Below are 20,992 nucleotides of genomic sequence, written 5' to 3'. Positions count from 1 at the left end.
CCCTTAATAAAATTTAATTAAAAATATGTTAATTTGGCAGCCGGTATACTCTTGGGCTGGGAGGGAGGAGGAGGAAATGGGGGTGTGCTTAATAAAGACCATTATTAATTTGACTCACCTGAAACACTCATTTATGGTTTTAAATTTTCATTGAAATATGGCAACAGTTCAGTTCAGTTCAGTTCAGTCGCTCAGTCGTGTCCGACTCTCCGCGACCCCATGAATCACAGCACGCCAGGCCTCCCTGTCCATCACCAACTCCCGGAGTTCACTCAAACTCATGTCCACAGAGTCCGTGATGCCATCCAGCCATCTCATTCTCCGTCGTCCCCTTCTCCTCCCGCCCCCAACCTTTCCCAGCATCAGAGTCTTTTCCAGTGAGTCAACTCGTCGCATGAGGTGGCCAAAGTATTGCAGTTTCAGCTTTAGTATCAGTCTCTCCAATGAACATCCAGGATTGATCTCCTCCAGAATGGACTGGTTGGATCTCCTTGCAGTATAAGGGACTCTCAAGAGTCTTCTCCAACACCACAGTTCAAAAGCATCGATTCTTCGGCGGTCAGCCTTCTTCACAGTCCAACTCTCACATCCATACATGACCACGGGAAAAACCATTGCCTTGACTAGACGGACCTTGGTTGGCAAAGTAATGTCTCTGCTTTTTAATATACTATCAAGGTTGGTCATAACTTTCCTTCCAAGGAGCAAGCGTCTTTTAATTTCATGGCTGCAATCAGCATCTGTAGTGATTTTGGAGCCCAAAAAAATAAAGTCTGACACTGTTTCCACTGTTTTTCCATCTATTTCCCATGAAGTGATGGGACCAGATGCCATGATCTTTGTTTTCTGAATGTTGAGCTTCAAGCCAACCTTTTCACTCTCCTCTTTCACTTTCATCAAGAGGCTTTTGAGTTCCTCTTCACTTTCTGCCATAAGGGTAGTGTCATCTGCATATCTGAGGTTATTGATATTTCTCCCGGCAATCTTGATTCCAGCTTGTGCTTCTTCCAGCCCAGCGTTCCTCATGATGTACTCTGCATATATTTTCAGTTTCTCACATTATAAATAATGTTTGCTGATTGTTTCTGAGGATATCTAGTTTTGTTAATTTGAGACATGGTGTTTGCTTGATACCTGAGTCTCAAGAAATAGGTTATTTATTAGCTTGAAGATAATGACAGAGATGTCACAGTGAATATTTAGTTAGAAATAAACTCTAGAGATTTTGAATCAAGAAACTATGCAATAAAACATTATGATTTCCTTTCAGTGCTTAGAAGAAATGAAACGGGAAGCCAGGACTATAAAGATCGATAGAAGATTGACAGGTGCCAATATAATTGATGAACCTCTCCAGCAAGTGAGTTTCAGTATGTGGTATTTGAATTCCATACATTGTGTGCTAGGTGCATTTCTTTTGAAATACTAAGAGATAATTTTGCTGTTTATGTAATATGCTGGAAATTCAGTATAATGCTGTTCTTGGACTCTCTATGTAAACTTGCTGTCTTATTTATGAACTTATTTGTATGTGTTTGCTTTATCTTAAAGCCTTTTGGTTGAATTTACATTGAGAAAAAAAGTTTTTACTGACATCTGCTAGTGATTCTAATTGTTTTATGAGTTAAAATGTTGCTCTTCAAAAATTTTTGCTCTTCAGCTGATGACTAAGCTAGTGGTTTGATAAGTCAGAGGTTTTTCCTGCTAGTTTTGTTACTTTTTAAAATGGATATTACTGGCTTCATTCAAACATATTTTAAAAATTAAAATCATTCTCTTCCAAAATATTTTCACTGATGCTCAATTATATGACTGTTGTAAATAATGTGTACCTTAAAATTCTAAATATTATTTTATAGATAAACCCTTATTTAGTTTATCTGATTTGCAGAAAAATTATACATTGTGTTGTGTTATTTGCCGTTTATTGGGTAACAGTGCTGTTGGCACTACCACTGGTATTAGAATTAAGTGAATTATGTCATTTTTGTCATTTGACTGCAATGAATCTGATCATACTCTCAAAAAAAACATTTTTTTCAAGATTACTAGTATCTCTTGATATTATTTTGCATCTCGTTCCATCAAACTAACTAAAACTCTTCATTGTATTTTAGCATTGGAAATTAATATTTCTGCAAGCTCCATCTTTAACCTGAATTTGGGTAGGGCATCACCGTAGGTAATTCTTTAATTTAAAAAAAAAAAAATTGGTCAGTGGATGAATTGGGCTACCAAAATAACTTAAAATTTTTTGAAATGCTTTTTAGCATATTGATGCTCTTGTAATGAAAACAGTTATTTACTACCACAATTTATTAGGTAGAGGATAAATGAAAATTTCAAATAATCCTCTTAGGTTTTAGTTTGCCACTGTTACTTTTTAAATCCTTAAAAACTGTATTTTTTCCTGTATTTTTGTTTTAGGTTATCCAGTTTTCCTTGAGGGATTATGTCCAGTATTGGTATTATACACTAAGTGATGATGAATCTTTTCTTCTTGAAATTAGGCAGACTCTTCAGAATGCCCTCATTCAGTTTGCTACTAGGTAAGGTCACTGCATTGTATTTATGCAGAAAAATCTAAATATTGTTTGTATCAATAGGGAAAATAACTTTTAAATGGAAGGAGAAAATTGGTTATTCCAAGATAAGTAGAGCAGTAGATTGTTATTGTGGGATAACTCTTAGTTTATGGAACTAGAGCCCTGAAAAACCTTTACTCTTTTACAGCTGCAGAATGTTTTATCTCGACTAATCCCTGTTTTCTATGTCTGTATGTCAGTTTCTTCCTCAGGCCCCAGTTGTCCAATCATGTGACAGTTCAGAGTCTTTCATCCCACTTATTGATAATACTTTTTCCCCTCATACCCAGATACTCTTTTTTTTTTTTATTGCAATATCATTCTTTTATTATGTTGTTCTGGAAATAAGATTTAGTACAGTTAAACTCAAAGTAAATACTGAACCAAGGTGGCAGGGCCAGACAGTTGGAACATGATTCAGATATCTGGCAGTGAAAGATGAAAGACGCTCTTGGGCATGATTAGGAGGTGTCTCACTGTCATAAAACAGTAAGGCAGGGGAGGGATTCTAAAACATAAGGCAGGATCAGGTCCTCTACCTTAGACGTTAAGGAGCTTGTCTCAGATTGGTGTAAAGAATGGTTTGTATTCTAATGCCAACTGACTACTAGAAACCTCAGAAGGTTTTTGTTATTGTTGGCATTTTAATATTAAAATTTATATAAATAATATATGAAATATATAAATATGTGCAAATATAGATGCAGTGTGTGTGGTGTGCATATATATATATATTTGTATGTCGGTGTGTGTGGTAAAAGTAAATATAAACACATAAACAGGATGGATCCCAATCTTCTAGAGTCATTCCCTCTGGAGTAACAGAGGAAGTATTTGTTTGAACCCCATGCAGTTTGCATTTGTTTTCTATTGGAATAACTAGAGTCTCTTTGACAGTTACCTGGCCACAGAATAAATAGTATAGGACTAGCTTCTGGCAATACAAAGAAGATAGCTTTGTTCCTCCTTATTGGTCACACCTTAGCATGGTTCCTGCCAGTCTCCTACTCAAGCAGGGCTTTAGTAATAAACAAAGCACTGGCAAAAATATCCCAGAGTTACTGCATTTCCAGCCTCTTGAATAAGTCTTTCCTTGGCTTGGACTGAGAACCCATGCCCCATAGCTGCTGTTCTGACTAGATTGTATGAAATGAGTGGGAGCAAGAGACAAAATGGCTAGAGCAAAATTGAGAGCCACTGATCCCCATCTGGAGATACAACTTAAGATGCCTACAGACTTGCAGGGACGAGGTGCAGAGGAATGGAGTGGCAGGGCGCATGTCCTAGGGAAAGCAGGGTGTCCTTCCTTGGCTTCACTTAATCGGCCTTGCCCTGGGCAGCCACAGCCTCCGTGACGCCACACATGGGCTCTTCATTTCCCAGGAACTGCATGGGCTTGATGGGCTGCAAGTTCTTGTCCAGTGGGCATACCAGGAGGCAGGTGCAACTCCATGATAGCCTCTTCAGAGAGCCCCTCCAGAGGGCTGACGATGCCCTGAAGCCTGATGCTAAGGGATGTATTCACAACTCTCTCCCCCTCCTCCATCTGGGGAACTATTTTTTCATTCCAAAGGGGCAGAACTCCAGCAGTAGTGTCCTTCAGACTTTCACCTTCAGGAGGATAGCTGATGGTTATTGAGGTCTGCATACCTGCAGTCTTGTTGGTGTTGCTGTTGAAGGGATAGTCAGGCTTCACTGGAGATGATAGAACTTGACAGCATCTCCATATCTTTCCCTGGGCTTCATCCTGCTTGGCAGCAACATCTTGCTTATTGAGGCTAAGTCTGCACTGCTGGCAGCCACAGTTGATCAGTGGCATCCGGTGTTGTCCAGAGAGCCCCAGTTGCTTGCTCTGCATGTGGTGAAGCAGATGTCAGACTCATAATCAGTATGTTGCAGCACGTGCATGTTGTGCTTCACCTCCTGACGCCCACTGTGCTCATGTTGGCTTCTCACTAACCAGTGAAGCCATCCTCCAGGTCCGTGTACTCTTCCCGTGTGAGATCAGCACCACCTTGTAGCCATCCATGGCGATGTTTCTGGGGGCAGTGTGATTGGGGCTCACTGATGTTCCAAAGTCTGCTTTATTCAAGTGCTGTGAGAAGAACTCAGTGTAACTGCCCACTTATCTTAGGCACATACCTAACAGAGTCATCTTAGAAGAACTCAAAGGAGCAGTCAGTGGAGAATATTCAGTTTATTTACTTTCAGAAGAGAAGTATATTTTAATGAGATTCTTTAAGAAACTTTTCTGAGATATACTAAAATGCTCACTTTACAAACACCCCCTTATATACTGCCTAAATATTTTGGTCTGTATCCTTGTATTTAAACTACTTGATTTTTAGAGGGGCCATTTCATGTGCAGAAATTATTTACATTTGAAAGAAAGGATTTTATCTTTGGGTAAGTTTGCTATCTTCTTTTTTTTTTTTAAATAGAAGATTTTTCTACTCAGTACATGCAGTAATTTTCCTACAAGCCTATGGCCTCAAGGCAGAAGGCTCCATTGCTGTGTCACAAGTAGGTTCTCAAATCTGAAGGTGTTATTCTCTAGCCAGCCTCTCTTCTTCCGCACTTAGGTTCTTGAAATGCACTTTCGTACTTCTGAGAGTCTTGGAGAGTAGAGCTTTGCCCTAGGGCTCTTACTTTGTTTCTGTCTGAATATTTATTTCCAGCTCATGCTGCCCTGTCAAGACTTTTCTTCTATAATTCAGTTGATCTTAAGGTTTAGAGTGGGAGATGAATTCCTCAGCCTCCGGTCACTGAGGCAGGCTGCACTGGTTTCATAGTTTGAATTTTAACCTTACTTAGATAGATTGGAGCCCCTTCTCTTTTATGATTAGCAGCAAACATTTGGAAAGTAGCCAACCATAATTATGAGTGTAGACTCACTGTGGAATATAGAAAATATACTAACATATAATCAAAGAAGTCAGAAATTGGATTTTATGTCCTTTGGTTCATATATGTAACATTATTGCATGTTAGGTATTGTTTAAGATCATTATTCTAAATCCGTTGGTCACTGCTTTTTATAGTAACACCTTTCTAATGACTTTTTTCCCCCTCTCTGCAAAGATGGGAATAAGAAGAGTTCATTATTCTTTTGTCTGACTGCTTAAGATTATATTAAAATATAAAAAATTTTAGACCTAGAAAGAATTTTGAACTAGTAATTGGAAGACTTGAGGGAGTTTGTATCCTCTTCTCTCATTTAGCTGTGGGACTGTGAGCAAGTATTCTAAATTTTTCGGATTTTGGTTTTTCTCATGTGTGAAATGAGTGTAATAAATACCTGCCCTGTACTGCATTCCTCACAGGGTTTTGGTCTGGAGCAAATTCATGTGTTCTTTTAACTCTTATTTTGTGTCTACTTTACCTCAGCCAGATGCTGCAGATACAGCAGTGAGTGAAGCAAAAATCCCTGGTTGTTAGAATGTAATGGAAATAGTTCATGTGAAAATGTTTTTAAAATTGTGAAGAAATTTAGAAATTTAAGTTTTTATGTCACCCATCATCCATAATTTCACAGATGAGGGAGCTAAATTCCAGGAAGATTAAACAGTTAGTCCAAGATTATCTGTTGAATTGGGGGCAGAGTAAGAATTAGAATCGTTCTTAACAGTCACTGTTCTGTCGTTCAGTCCCTACCAGATATATTGTGATCTAGATTATTCATCTTAGTTTCCCCCACCTTTCTGTCATATCTCTGCAGTGCTTTGCCTGTTCTTTGATTTTCTAACTACCTTTTCTTTAAACTTCCTGTCATAGTTTTTTTTTTTCTAGGCTTCTATTATTGTTCAGTTCCTCAGTCATGTCCAGCTCTTTTATGACCTCATGAACTGTAGCCCACCAGGCCCCTCTGTCCGTGGGATTCTCCAGGCAAGAATACTGGAGTGGGTTGCCATTTCCTTCTCTACTAACATTCTATGCTTTCAAGCTAAATATTGGGTGATTATAGGAAGAACCAAGTTTCTTCCATCCTAGACTGGTCTGAATTTTGTCTTTGCTTGGTTGTTGGCCTTAAGTTTTGGGGCAAATTAAGCAGCCTCTCTTGAGCTTTAGTTTCCTTATTCATAAAAAGCTGATGATGTTACTTTTGAGACTGCTTTCAGGCCAAAAAGGATGTGATATAAAGTCTGTAGCATATAGTGAAGCTCAGGTAATGTTTGTGCCTTCTCAGTGAATGACTTTATTTTTATCTTTCATTGGATTTTCTGGTGAAGCCATACTAAAGTATATGTCTTCACAGGGGCCCCTTGACTATTTCCAATGAGAATATCAAGAAAATTAAGTGCTTATAATCATTACATGAATACTTCTTAAATTCTTATTTTTGTCAGCTGTGCACTGTGAAGCATACGTTATATGTCTTCTCTCCTTCAAATTTCAATCTTGTATAGAGTTTTTAACCAGGGGCCCATGAAGCCCTGAAGATAGAAGCAAAATTTTCTGTGCTTTTTTTTTTCCTTTTGAGTGGTTCCATAGATTTTATTTTCAAAAGGGCCTGTGAACCCGAGAAAGATTTTAGAACCACCAAATTCTAGTGTTCATATTTATTTGGCACCTTGAGGAAACAGTCACAGAATATCAGCATCAAACAAAATGCTGATTTTGTTATAACAAGAGGGAAAGGATGTATGTGGAGTCTGAAGTTCTGGTTTTGAGCTTTAGTTCTGTTATTCATTAAGTGCTGTGTCACTGGTGGTACAGCAGTAAAGAACCCACCTGCCAGTGTGGGAGATGGGGTTTGATCCCCGGGTCGGGAAGGTCCTCTGGAGAAGAAAAGGCAGCCCACTCTAGTACTCTTTTTTGGGAAGTCCCATGGACAGAGGAACCTGGCAAGCTATAGTCCGTGGGTCACAAGAAGTCGGACATGACTTAGTGACTAAGCAACGTGACCTTGAATGGATAAGAAACATAAATTCTTTGCATCTAGTGATAACCTGTATCTGCTTATCAGCTGGTTGTTAAGATTAAATGGCATCAGATATGAGAGAGTACATTGTAATGATAACACGTCATCCTAACCTTAGTACCTGTTTCTAGTAGCAGTTTTGGGGAAGGAAACCTTCTTAAGGAACTCTTTAATTCTCTGCAGAGCCTGGGCATTAAGCTGGAACTTTAGGGGATGAATCTTGATAACCTGTATATTTTTAATTCTCTCTTCAAATAAGATAGCATGACATTGGAGAGAAAGCCCTGAGAGATCTGTATTGTAATTCTACCTGTACCACTAAGTTACAGTATACTTAGAAAATTTCCTAATATATCTGTAAAGTAGTGATACTGATACTTAACGGCAGACTCTGAGTTGTGAGGGGCAAATGAGATGATATGCATGAAATATTTCATAAAGTGTTTGTCAACCAATAAATGATTTTTTGAGCAAGTTATTTAACTTTCTGTGCCTCAATCTCAGCATCAGTAAAATGAGGTAATTTTCTCATAGGGTTGTAATAATTATTTGAGTGAAAAGAACATGTAAAACACCACAGGAATCTGGCACATAGTATGTATTCAGTGATTGTTAACTTCTTTCTTGTTGTTTTTGTTATTTCTTACATTCCTGGGAATATATGCACATAGATTCTCTTGTCTTCTTAACTTCATTGTTTTTTGAAGGGGAAGGGCAGAGGAAACAAAATTAAAACACATGAGATGGAGAGAAAGTGGTTATTTGGGTGATGTTTAAAGGATTTGATCTAGAGATAGAATGGACCAAAGTACCTGATCAAAACCTGATATGGATTGAGGCCAAAACTGGACTTCAAGAATGGGTGTATGGAGGTAGAGGTTAGTGGTTAATTGTATATTTTTATAATTCATGTACCATACTGTTCACCCACTTTAAATTGTTGGCTCTCAGTGTATTCAGAGTTGTGCAGCCTTTGTCACAGTTAATTTAAGAATGTTTTAATGGCCCCACCAAGAAACCTGGTATCCACTAATCAGTCTCTCGCCATATCCCCCACGAGGCTTCTACCTCTAGGTAGTCAACTATATATTTTTTCTCTCTGTCTTTATCGACATTTTACATGAATGAAATAATATAATATATGATCTTTTGTGACTAGCTTAGTGACTAACTTTTACTTAGTGTAATGTTTTCAAGGTTCATCCTTCTTGTTCAGTTCAGTTCAGTCGCTCAGTCATGTCCAACTCTTTGCGACCCCATGGACCACAGCACACCAGGCTTCCCTGTCCATTACCAACTCCCGGAGTTTACTCAAACTCATCTCCACTGAGTCAGTGATGCCATCCAGCCATCTCATCCTCTGTTGTCCCCTTCTCCTCTTGCCCTCAATCTTCATCCTTATTATTACTTATTATAGCATATATTATTACTTATTCCTTTTCATTGCTGAATAATTTTCTGTTGTATGGACACAGCATGTTTTGTTTATCCATTCATCAGTTGGTAAACATTGGGGTTGTGTCTATTTTTTGGTTTTTATAAAGCATGCTACTATGAGCATTCATGTACATGTTTGTGTAGACTTAATGTTTTCATTTCTCTTAGATGTATACCTTGAAATGAAATTTCTGGGTCGTATGGTAACTGTTTAATCTTTTGAGGAACTGCAAACTTTTAAGAAGTGGCTGCCCATTCCTGCCAACAATGTATGAGTGTTTCAGTTTCTCCTCCTCTTTGCCTATACTTGTTATTGTCTGGCTTTTAATAAAGTCATTCTCATTGGTCTGAAGTGGTATTTCATTATGGTTTTGATTTACCTTTCCCTGATGGCTAATGATATTAAACATCTTTTCTTGTGCCAATTAGTTATTTGTATATCTTGCACAGAGAATGTCTTTCAGAGCTTTTCCCTGTGTTAAAACTTGGGTATTGTTGACTGTACTGTATTGCTTCCTGGTTTTGTAAATATAGTTTTATTATTTTATAGGACAGTCATGCTCATTTGTTTGCATTTTGTCCATGGCTGCTTTCTATAGTGGTAGAAGTGACTGAGATGATGTGGCCTGCAAAGCCTGAAACCGTTGCTCTTTGGCTCTTTAGAAAAAGAGTTTGCATCCATTAAAATATTATGAAGTATTATTCAAGAAATAGGAAAAATATTGGAATAAAACTCATACAAAGAAGTTATACACTGTATGATTTTAGGTGTGTTAAAAATTGTAAATATGTGAGCATAGCAAACAGAAAAAAATAGTAAAATATTAACAGTGATCTTTGGATTGTGGATGTATGGCTAATTTATAGCTGATATAGAAAAATCTGAAGAAAGAAATGACATTTTACAAAACAGGCATGCATTTTTCTTGTAGCCCAAGACAGGAACATTTGGTGCTCAGCACTAAAAAATATATATCTAGGATGACTTTTTTCAACTAAATTTGTTTTCCTGTTTTTTATATTATTATGAGCACATAAATAAAATAATCCTTTTTTCAGCTATATATGACATGTTTTGTACAGACAGCCATTATATTCTTACTTCCTTGGGAAGTTATCTTGAAATTAGTGCTTAAATATAGTTTTTGTACATAATGGGGTAGCCAATAACTCAATAGATTATTGTTAACTGAGTTTCCATTTATGACTTCTTGGTAATTTTTTCCCACAGAATTTAATGTATTTCACCGTTGGGTCTATGAATGTTTCATTTATCAGATAAATTTTACCGAAAACCTTGTTTATTAAAATACTTAATAACATGAATTTAGGACTTCCCTGGTGGTCTGGTGGCTAAGGCTCTGTGCTCCCAATACGGGGGCCCTGAGTTCAATCCCTGGTCAGGGAACTAGATCCCACATGCTGCAACTAAGACCCCGCACAGCTAAATAAATAAAATTAAAAAATAATAACATGAATTTAATTTTTAGTACTTAACATTATACTTAAGATGCACACTTAGCCCCAGGTTATTATTATTATTATTTTTTTCATGTAGCTTAAGGCTTCCAGCTCTGTGTTCTTTATACTCAACCTCTAAATTAGGTGAGTGTGCTTTATGTGTGTTCTTCTATCGAAGTTTTTCTTTATATTTGGAGATTGAAGTTCTTTAGAACTTCTGCATTGTTGACCTCTTTGAAGCATTGGCGCCAAAGATGTAGAACTGGACGGATTTCTTATGTGGAGTTGTAGTTTACTGAGTACCATTTCCATACTGTGGCTGTATAAAACTGCAGGCCCAGATTTTTCTCCATTTCTACCAATTTGTTTATAACTTTTATGAGTCCGAAGATTTCGTGTAGTTCAAGGTGTAGCAGATAAACTGAATTGAAACTCAGGAATCCTGTTTTTAACAAAACCTTTATCTCAGTAACTAATCTGGAATAAGTAATTTACGTTTTTGGCCCTGTAATTATAAGGGTTTGTGGTAATTCTTTCAGATCTCTTTCAGTTCTGAAATACTGAGATTCCCTGATACAGTTGTTACTAATCTTGATCTATTTGCCTTCACTCATATCTCCTCTTTAAAACACTCACATTCTCTATCACACCCCACATTTTGAATACCATTTGGAGAGTTATTTGTTTTTTTTTAATTATGTGAGTTTATTTACTTGGAAGTAAACAGAGAGAAACGGGGGGAAAAAATAGCTTGTGTTTGGCATCCGTTCAGTTCCGTTCTGTCGCTCAGTCGTGTCCGACTCTATGCGACCCCGTGGACTGTAGCCTACCAGGCTTCTCCGTCCATGGGATTCTCCAGGCAAGAATACTGGAGTGGGTTACCGTTTCCTTCTCCAGGGGATCTTCCTGACCCAGGGATCGAACCCCGGTCTCGCGCATTGGAGGCAGAAGCTGTGTTTGGCATGAGTACTACAAAAAGAGAAATTGACAAAAGATGGCACTATACATTCAGCTCTATACTTCAGACCCTGGAAAAGAGTTCCTAACTTCACCAAGAGAGACAGTTCAACATTTTTTAGATTTAATTTACTTTGGGATTAAAGTACTTCTCTGGTCTGCTGTTTTACTGGTAGTAAATCTTAGAGTAGGATGATGATAAACTATATTTAAACCTTTTATTACATTTCTGCATGGTCAGAAAGGATGCAGGCCTTCAAACATTTATTTACTAGGCCAATCTTTTCCCTATAGTTAAGCAGTTTTGTATCAATGAAACTTGACAGTTTTTTATTTGATTATCCAAACTAGTTCTCTTCTCTATAGAATACTAAAAACAATAAATTTGTAGTTTTGTAAGTCAGCTACTTTAAGATCCCACCGTGGGATTTTAAGCTGTGAGCATAAAGTCACTGCATGTGGGGTTAGGAGAGAGATATGCTCATTCGGCTCTCCCCCTGCAGCACGTGGGGTTTCCCAGGGGGAGCTAGAGGTAAAGAGCCCCCCTGCTAATGCAGGAGGTGCCAGAGACGTGGATTCGATCCCTAGGTCAGGAAGATCCCCTAGGGAAGCAAATCCCTTGTACAGAAGAGCCTGGTGGGCTACAGTCCATAGGATAGCAAAGAGTTGGACTTGACTGAGTGACGTAGCATGCACGCATGCTGCAGCACACGGGGGGAGGAGGTGCAGCTGAGGGAGGGGAGCAGACTCATTAGTAACCATAAAGTAGTGAAACTTGTGTCCTCATGGTTGCTGATTTAGCTCCTGTGGAAGAGTAATTCTCCATGTATTTTTGAGGATTATAGTAGAGAGTGATCGTAAGTTTAATGTAAATTTAGGAATGTTGTGAAAAATTCAGTTTAATTATTTTATACTCAGTCCTTATAACTAATTTCTTGAAGTAGTTTTTAAAAGGGAAGCAAAGATGATGCTCTAGGGAAGTGGTTATGGTGACTTGAAATATATATGAGCAAATTGAGACTGGAAGAAGGGAAAGTCTTTAAATGGATTTAGAAGCAAATTTACAATTTTTTGCTTTTAAAATATTGCTCAAATTCAATTTTAGGCTGAAGCTTTTGACGCTAACAAAGTACTCCCTCAAGGACTGTTAAGGATGGAAACTAGGTTTATGTATTTTAAAAAGTGTATCCTTTATGATAGTGAATTCTGAGGGAGTTAACTGTCTGATTCAGTGACTCAAGGAAGGAATATTTTTCTTTTACAGATAGGTCACTCACTTTTGGCAAAAGATGGCTGTGAGTCAGGTGATCAAAAAATCTAGTCGAATAGAACTTCTCAAAATGTCTTCAAAGATGCTTGTCAAAATCTACCCAGTAAAACTAGGAATTTTGCTAGTGATTTTTTTTTTAAATGATATTTCTTCTTTAGAAGGTAAAAGACCTCATTTAGGAGATTAATACATATTGTTGTATTTTACGCAGTTGGTTATTATATTGCCGTTACTGATTAATATACATTTAAAAAGCCTTTATATGTGATAAGTGTGTTTGACTTTTGATATATATTCACACATACACAAACACAAATACCGTGCAGTGTATATACTACGCAATATACTGTGTCATTCTTAATATTTTAAAATAATATCTTAGTAATCATTCCTGTGAAAAAATAATGTAGCATCAGGAATGAAACATTTATCATAGGATTGTTTCTGTGGGAAGATCAGTTTTGACTGTTCATTTTGAGATAAAGGACCTTTTCCAGGACAGTGTTCTGCCAAGTGTGTGAAGATTGCCTCTACTGCCCAGCAGTCACCCACTTCTTTAGTTAGGCAAGTCTTCGTGATGACCCTGGGGTTGTTCGTGCTCATTCCCTTCTTTTGGTTGTTCCTATATCCTTACTTTCCCTGTTAAATGGTGCTCATTCATCAATCATAGTACTCATTCATCAAGTTTTTTGAATTAACCTTTTTTGACTTATGACATAGCACTTAACTTCTGCTTATTTCTGTGTGTTTGAGTATTGTAAAAAATTTGTAAACTCTTTTTGGAATGGTACCAGTTCTATACTACTGTAGTAGAATCTTTAGTTAGCCAGTCCATTCCCTTTTTAGGACATACTGACTCATGCCCGTAGCATTAAAGCTAGGCTAATAGACTACTTTTTTGTACTTCTTCACATTTCTGTTCCCACTTTTTGAGATTTAAACTTATCAAAAGTCACTTGTATTAATAGATTCTTGGGCAAAGAAAGTTTCATATACTAGGTCTGTGGTGTGAGCTGAACACGGATGCTTTAGAGGAGCAAGACAACTGAGTGTGTTAATAAAGGAAGTTGTATTTGTTTCTGAACCTGTGTACCCTGGTTATACTTATTATAATCATATAATTTAATTTGCTTCTACCTGTTTTGAAGAAATATGAGTACGACAGGGTAGTTTCTGTGAAAATGAGGTCACTTGCTTTGGAATTTACTCAGCAAGTTGCTAAACAGACTGCAATTGAATTAGGTGTGCAAAAGGCAACTACAAAATACTGGTGAAGAGCCTTGAAAGACTCTTACTCTGAGTTCAGATTTGTTTACAAATGTCCTTAGTTGTTATGTCATTTAAAAGAAACTGGAAACCATAACTTCTTCAGTGTGAGAATGATTTATTCAAGACAAAGGCTACATTAATAACACTTAATCAAAAGGTCTTGGCTTGGTCTTATATTGAATGATTTATATGATTGAAGTTAAAATGACATACATTCATGATTCCCTCTTTTGCTCAGATATTTTATTTACCCATTATCACTTTTCCATGTACTGTGTTCCTGTGTGCCTGTGTATGTGTGTGTTGTATTTGGTTAATCATAGATTCTTAAAGCTGTAAGTGTCCCTAGAGAAAAACCGTGGGATGTGATATGACTTGCTGAATGTCACAACTAATGAAATGTTGTATCTTTTACTTGAATCAAGGACATGTATGCCAGTCCAGGCCTCTTTACAGAAGTCTTTAATTGATTTTGAGGTGTGTTTTGTATTCCTGATGATAAGCTGTATACTGCTTAGGATAGATGGAACCAGTGAAGCAATTTGTGTAATCTCAGTCTCAGCTCCATATTTGGGACATTCATTGCCTTTTTTAGACTTTAACATTAAGTAGCTTTAAGTTTTAGAGAGGCAAAAAGAGCTTCTCAATTAATGTGTGTCCTATTTCAGAACTTTTAAGGAGTAAAGAAGAAGCTATTCTAGGTGGTTCATGGGGCCATTCTCCAGGCACCTGTTAACAGTGCTCTGACCCTGAAAGAGAAATCAATAAATCAGTATGTATTGAGTGCCTCCAGTTTAACATATTATTTAGCCATTGGGAACAACACTGTGAATAAAACAAACACAGTGGAATAAAACAGATGAAATCCCTGACTTACCTCAGCAATTGAATTATTTAACTACTGATTCTAAGTCCTGTAGAACTAAGCACTGTAACCAGAGATCTCCAGACCTAGTATGAAGGAGTACGGCAGAGGATGAGGGTCAATGCAGGTGCCGTGCGTGGAACCAACATTTTAGATAAACTCAAAAGTATACATGGGAATTGTCAGGGGAACGTGGAGGAGAGAAAGTAAATTTGTAGGGAGTAGGCGGGTGAGCAAACATGGCAGAGAAATAGTCTGTCCAGAGGCACTGAGAAAAGAACAGAACCAAAGAGGAAGGAAGAGAGCGAAACAGATGATGAGGAAGTGAGCAGGGACCCAGATGTGCATGATCAGGGGGTCATTAAAGTATTTTTAAAGCTCTTGTTTCGTATAATCATATTTGTATTTTTAAAAAGATCATCACTCTGGCTGCTCTATGGAAAATAGAATGAAGGGAGAGACAAGAAAGGACATGGGAGACCAATTAAAAGGCCAGGAATAAGATGCTGGTATTAGAGGGGAAGATAAGGCATGCCTAATACATATTCAGAGAGGTACACTTTATAGTTTGACTGTTGCTTTTGTTCTTTAAGACTTCATTTCTTATTTGCATTCCTAGTTAACCATTGTAATTCATGCAGTCATTCTATCAAGATATATATAAGATATAGGAACCTACTGTAAATTTTATTTTTGAGGGTTAGGGTTGAATATATTCCTTATTCTCTTGGTCATATAGGAAGTATGCTCTCATTTTTAAATTCAAGAAATGAAAGCTTCTAAGTAGTAATAAAATGAAAGTGTAGATAATAGGATTCATTGTACAATAATCTAGATGTTTTTACTAGAAGACGTGTGGGGAAATATTTTAAACAAAGTGAAAAAGAGCCTTGACTGCAGTCATGATTTAAGAATAATAGTACTAAGAACTCAAATAGAAAGCTATTTGTAGATCAATAGAAGGAAATGTGGCTATTACATAAATTGAATGATTTTTAAATTTATATTTACATTGCACTTATTATATATTAGTCATATACCATAATTTTAGGAAGTACTTCACTGTCAACAAAATGTTTTCAAATTATAAGGTAAATACTACTAGAAATTATTAGTAGATATTTTCCTAATTTATAAGTGGGCAGTCATGTACTACTGTTGTTCCTATCTTCCTTACCTAGAACAGAAAACCACTAGACCATTCAGATATGACCTAAATCAAATCCCTTATGATTATACAGTGAAAGTAAGAAATAGATTTAAGGGACTAGATCTGATAGATGGAATGCCTGATGAACTATGAATGGAGGTTCGTGACATTGTACAGGAGACAGGGACGAAGACCATCCCCATGGAAAAGAAATGCAAAAAAGCAAAATGGCTGTCTGAGCAGGCCTTACAAATAGCTGTGAAAAGAAGAGAAGCGAAAAGCAAAGGAGAAAAGGAAAGATACGAGCATCTGAATGCAGAGTTCCAAAGAATAGCAAGGAGAGATAAGAAAGCCTTCCTCAACGATCAATGGAAAGAAATAGAGGAAAACAACAGAATAGGAAAAACAAGAGATCTTTTCAAGAAAATTAGAGATATCAAGGGAACATTTCATGCAAAGATGGGCTCGATAAAGGACAGAAATGGTATGGACCTAACAGAAGCAGAAGATATTAAGAAGAGGTGGCAGGAATACACAGAAGAACTGTACAAAAAAGATCTTCATGACGAAGATAATCACAATGGCGTGATCACTCAGCTGGAGCCAGACATCTTGGAATGTGAAGTCAAGTGGGCCTTAGAGAGCACCACTACGAACAAAGCTAGTGGAGGTGATGGAATTCCAATTGAGCTATTTCAAATCCTGAAAGATGATGCTGTGAAAGTGCTGCACTCAATATGCCAGCAGATTTGGAAAACTCAGCAATGGCCACAGGACTGGAAAAGGTCAGTCTTCATTCCAATCCCAAAGAAAGGCAATGCCAAAGAATGCTCAAACTACCGTACAATTGCACTCATCTCACACGCTAGTAAAGTCATGCTCAAAATTCTCCAAGCCAGGCTTCAGCAGTATGTGAACCGTGAACTTCCAGATGTTCAAGCAGGTTTTAGAAAAGGCAGAGGCACCAGAGATCAAATTGCCAACATCTGCTGGATCATGGAGAAACCAATAGAGTTCCAGAAAAACTATTTCTGCTTCATTGACTATGCCAAAGCTTTTGACTGTGTGGATCACAATAAACTGTGAGATGGGCATACCAGACCACCTGACTGCCTCTTGAGAAACCTGTATGCAGGTCAGGAAGCAACAGTTAGAACTGGACATGGAACAACAGACTGGTTCTAAATAGTTAAAGGAGTACATCAAGGTTGTATATTGTCACCCTGCTTATTTAACTTGTATGCAGAGTACATCATGAGGAACGCTGGGCTGGAAGAAGCACGAGCTGAAATCAAGATTGCCGGGAGAAATATCAATAACCTCAGATATGCAGATGACACCACCCTTATGGCAGAAAGTGAAGAGGAACTCAAAAGCCTCTTGATGAAAGTGAAAGAGGAGAGTGAAAAGGTTGGCTTGAAGCTCAACATTCAGAAAACAAAGATCATGGCATCTGGTCCCATCACTTCATGGGAAATAGATGGGGAAACAGTGGAAACAGTGTCAGACTTTAATTTTTTGGGCTCCAAAATCACTGCAGATGCTGATTGCAGCCATGAAATTAAAAGATGCTTACTCCTTGGAAGGAAAGTTATGACTAAACTAGATAGCATATTAAAAAGCAGAGACATTACTTTGCCAACCAAGGTCCGTCTAGTCAAGGCAATGGTTTTTCCCGTGGTCATGTATGGATGTGAGAGTTTGACTGTGAAGGAAGCTAATCTCCGAAGAATTGATGCTTTTGAACTGTGGTGCTGGAGAAGACTCTTGAGAGTCCCTTGGACTGCAAGGAGATCCAACCAGTCCATTCTAGAGGAGATCAATCCTGGGTGTTCATTGGAAGGACTGATGCTAAAGCTGAAACTCCAGTACTTTGGCCACCTCATGCGACGAGTTGACTCACTAGAAAAGACTGTGATGCTGGGAGGGATTGGGGGTGGGAGGAGACGGGAACGACAGAGAATGAGATGGCTGGATGGCATCACCGACTCAATGGACATGAGTTTGAGTGAACTCTGGGAGTTGGTGATGGACAGGGAGGCCTGACGTGCTGTGATTCATGGGGTCACAAAGAGTCGGATACAACTGAGCGACTGAACTGAACTGAACTGATACATTAAATTTGCATGTATTCAGTGAAAATGAGTCAAGCAGAGGGAAAATAATTACCTAGGACAGGGAATTTGAAATATTCTGTTTCCTGTTTTCCTCACCTCAATGTATTTGTATATTGAAAGTAGAAATCAGTGTTTAATAATTAAAATAATTTTTTATGTTTGCATTACTGATTAACTTCTAGTCATGTTAAATATTACTTTTACATCCTTTTATATCCTCTTCAAATGTCTCATTTACATCTTCTAAATTGTATTGAGATAGGTTTTAGAATGCCTTCTAAAATTAATGAATTTATTTTGTTTGAATTTCAGTAAATTCTATAACAGCACTCTACATGAAACAGAACACATACAATTTGAAAGATCCTGCTTCTAAATTTGTTAGAATGAACCTTTTATGGATTAAATGAATTTATGGTCTATACCAAGTAAATTTTGTTCTTATACAAATTTTCAAGTTTGGATGATTTTGTACAGATATTCATGTAAGGATTTTTGAAAGATGCTTACACAGATTGTGCGTTTCTCTTTAAGAAACAAAGATTCTAGAGACTTCTAAATTTAAGTATTTAAATTTTATGTTGAGACTCAATATTGCTATTTAGTGTAGTCTTACATACATGGCTCATATAGTCTAATGATAACCCCTCCGCAAATCTCAGAGCTCAGGTTACCTTTATTTTTATTAAGTTGATTTGTATTTCATGTACTTATAATTTACTTTTACTTTCCATGTGTATAATAGATTATAATTGCACATTAAAAAGTATATTAATGTTAATAATTTGTTTTTATTTGAAAACAGCCACCTGTGATATTCCTCAGTGCTGTTACCACATTTATAAGGTTGTTCTCCAAAAACAGTAATCAAATTAACTTACTCACTTGCTTTTTTATGTATGGTGAATCAGCATGATGATTTATGGTATACTTTTTTTTTTCTCCTTTATTGCTCAGTATCTTTATGAATAGACTCTTTGTCTTCTATTTGGTATGTTCCTAAAGGGATGAATGAATTTTAATGTTAATATAAGGAAAACAGCATTGAAAAAAATGCTTGTTTAAAAATATCACTTAATCAAAGAGATGTGTAATCTGTTTTGTATTTATCTATTGTATTTGTTATGTTTCACTGGTGTGCTCAATTAGCAGTGTTTGTTGAAGTCTTCTTTTATAAGAGTACTAGGTAGCTTAATAAAATTAGTTACCACCTTTTTCATGGGTAAGTGTGGTATTTTATACATTTTTCTTTAAACCATTTCCAAGTGACTAAGGTTATTTTGAATAGTTGAGTTTTACAGTGTTTATATATGCAAACAGAAACCCGTCAGGCTCACACCAAAGGTATTTGGTTCAAAACTTGGACTGTATAGCTAAATGAAAGAATGTGGAAAATTCAGAAAGGGTTCAGAAAGAATAAAAAATCCCAAGTGCTCTTGTAAAAATAAGCAAAAGCATACTCAGTTCTTAATGCGTTGTTATGTCTGGGATGAGAAATTGCCTGTTGTCTTTCCTTTTTTTTATTTTAAGCACTTAGTACTTTTAAGCTTCAGCACATAAAATACTTCAAAGAATACCGTTCAAGAATTTAAATAGATTTGATAAACTATGGGTCTTTTGAAAAGGAATGCTAAGATGTAATACTGATTAAATGGACAAAATTTCAGTATAAATAAATTAATTCTCTGATGATCATGTTGTTTTTCAATAGTCATTGAATAAATTTATTTTTTGATTAAAAAAAGTCATCCTTTTATGTAATGTGTTTGTTATAAGGTCTAAAGAAATAGACTGGCAACCTTATTTTACTACACGCCTTGTAGATGATTTTGGCACACACCTACGAGTATTCAGAAAGGCCCAACAAAAGATAACAGAGAAAGATGATCAAGTGAAAGGTAATAATATCTTTATCCCATTTGAAAATTAGAATTTTAAAATCTGTTTTTATTATTCTGTAATCTTGAATTGTTCCTTTTCTGTCCAGGTACAGCAGAAGAGCTTGTAGATACCTTCTTTGAAGTTGAAGTTGAAATGGAAAAGGACGTTTGCCGTGACCTAGTGTGCACTTCTCCCAAAGATGAAGAAGGTTTTCTTTTTAATTTAACTTTTTGAGTATATTAAAAAAATGCTCCACTGTTCACATTAGTAGAGGCAAGTTCAGTTCAGTTCAGTTCAGTCTCTTAGTCGTGTCTGACTCTTTGTGACCCCATGAATCACAGCACACCAGGCCTCCCTGTCCATCACCATCTCCTGGAGTTCACTCAAACTCATGTCCATCGAGTCGGTGATGACATCCAGCCATCTCACTCTCTGTCGTCCCCTGCTCCTCCCGCCCCCAATCTTTCCCAGCATCAGTCTTTTCCAGTGAGTCAACTCTTCGCATGAGGTGGCCAAAGTATTGGAGTTTCAGGCCTACCATCAGTCCCTCCAATGAACACCCAGGATTGATCTCCTTTAGAATGGACTGGTTGGATCTCCTTGCAGTCCAAGGGACTCTCAAGAGTCTTCTCCAACACCACAGTTCAAAAGCATCGATTCTTTGGCGCTCAGCTTTCTTCACAGTCCAACTCTCACATCCATACATGACCACTGGAAAAACCATAGCCTTGACTAGACGGACCTTTGTTGGCAAAGTAATGTCTCTGCTTTAGCAGAACCATTTAACAAATAACCATGGTAAAATCTAAGAGTGAAGTTATTCTTACAGGACAGGAAGCTTAGTAAAAACACTACTGCTCATTTTGTCTTTTAACTCTTAAAAGTAAATTTCCAGATTCGTTTTTCTTTTAAAGAGAACCTTTTCAATTAAAGAGAACTTCTTTTTTTGTCTTTAAAATAGAGCAAACACGAACATTTTATCCTTATGAATTTACTTTTTTTGATCTGTAGTTCTTTTATCTTCACCTTGAGTTTACTATTTCTAATTCAAGAGTACACCTATTATCATCATAAATATT

The 20,992-nt window shown here is 37.0% G+C and overlaps 1 protein-coding gene across 3 annotated transcripts in view; it reads left to right on the top strand.

The window, feature by feature from the left end:
* Positions 1-20,992, top strand: part of SNX13 (sorting nexin 13) — a 151,283-nt gene that overhangs the window by 58,465 nt on the left and 71,826 nt on the right. For all 3 annotated transcript variants that reach the window (XM_055420543.2, XM_055420542.2, XM_088833584.1), the window contains 4 exons: positions 1,271-1,360; positions 2,428-2,549; positions 19,809-19,930; positions 20,020-20,121. In XM_055420543.2, coding sequence (XP_055276518.2) covers positions 1,271-1,360; positions 2,428-2,549; positions 19,809-19,930; positions 20,020-20,121 — 436 coding nt within the window. The remainder of the gene's footprint in view (positions 1-1,270; positions 1,361-2,427; positions 2,550-19,808; positions 19,931-20,019; positions 20,122-20,992) is intronic.

The sequence above is a fragment of the Moschus berezovskii genome, chromosome 3 (assembly GCF_049115385.1).
Source record: "Moschus berezovskii isolate FMDL1 chromosome 3, NW_MosBer_1.0, whole genome shotgun sequence".
Classification (NCBI taxonomy): domain Eukaryota; kingdom Metazoa; phylum Chordata; class Mammalia; order Artiodactyla; family Moschidae; genus Moschus; species Moschus berezovskii.
The sequence above is the reverse complement of the archived record's forward strand: the minus strand, read 5'-3'. Positions and strand labels throughout refer to the sequence as shown.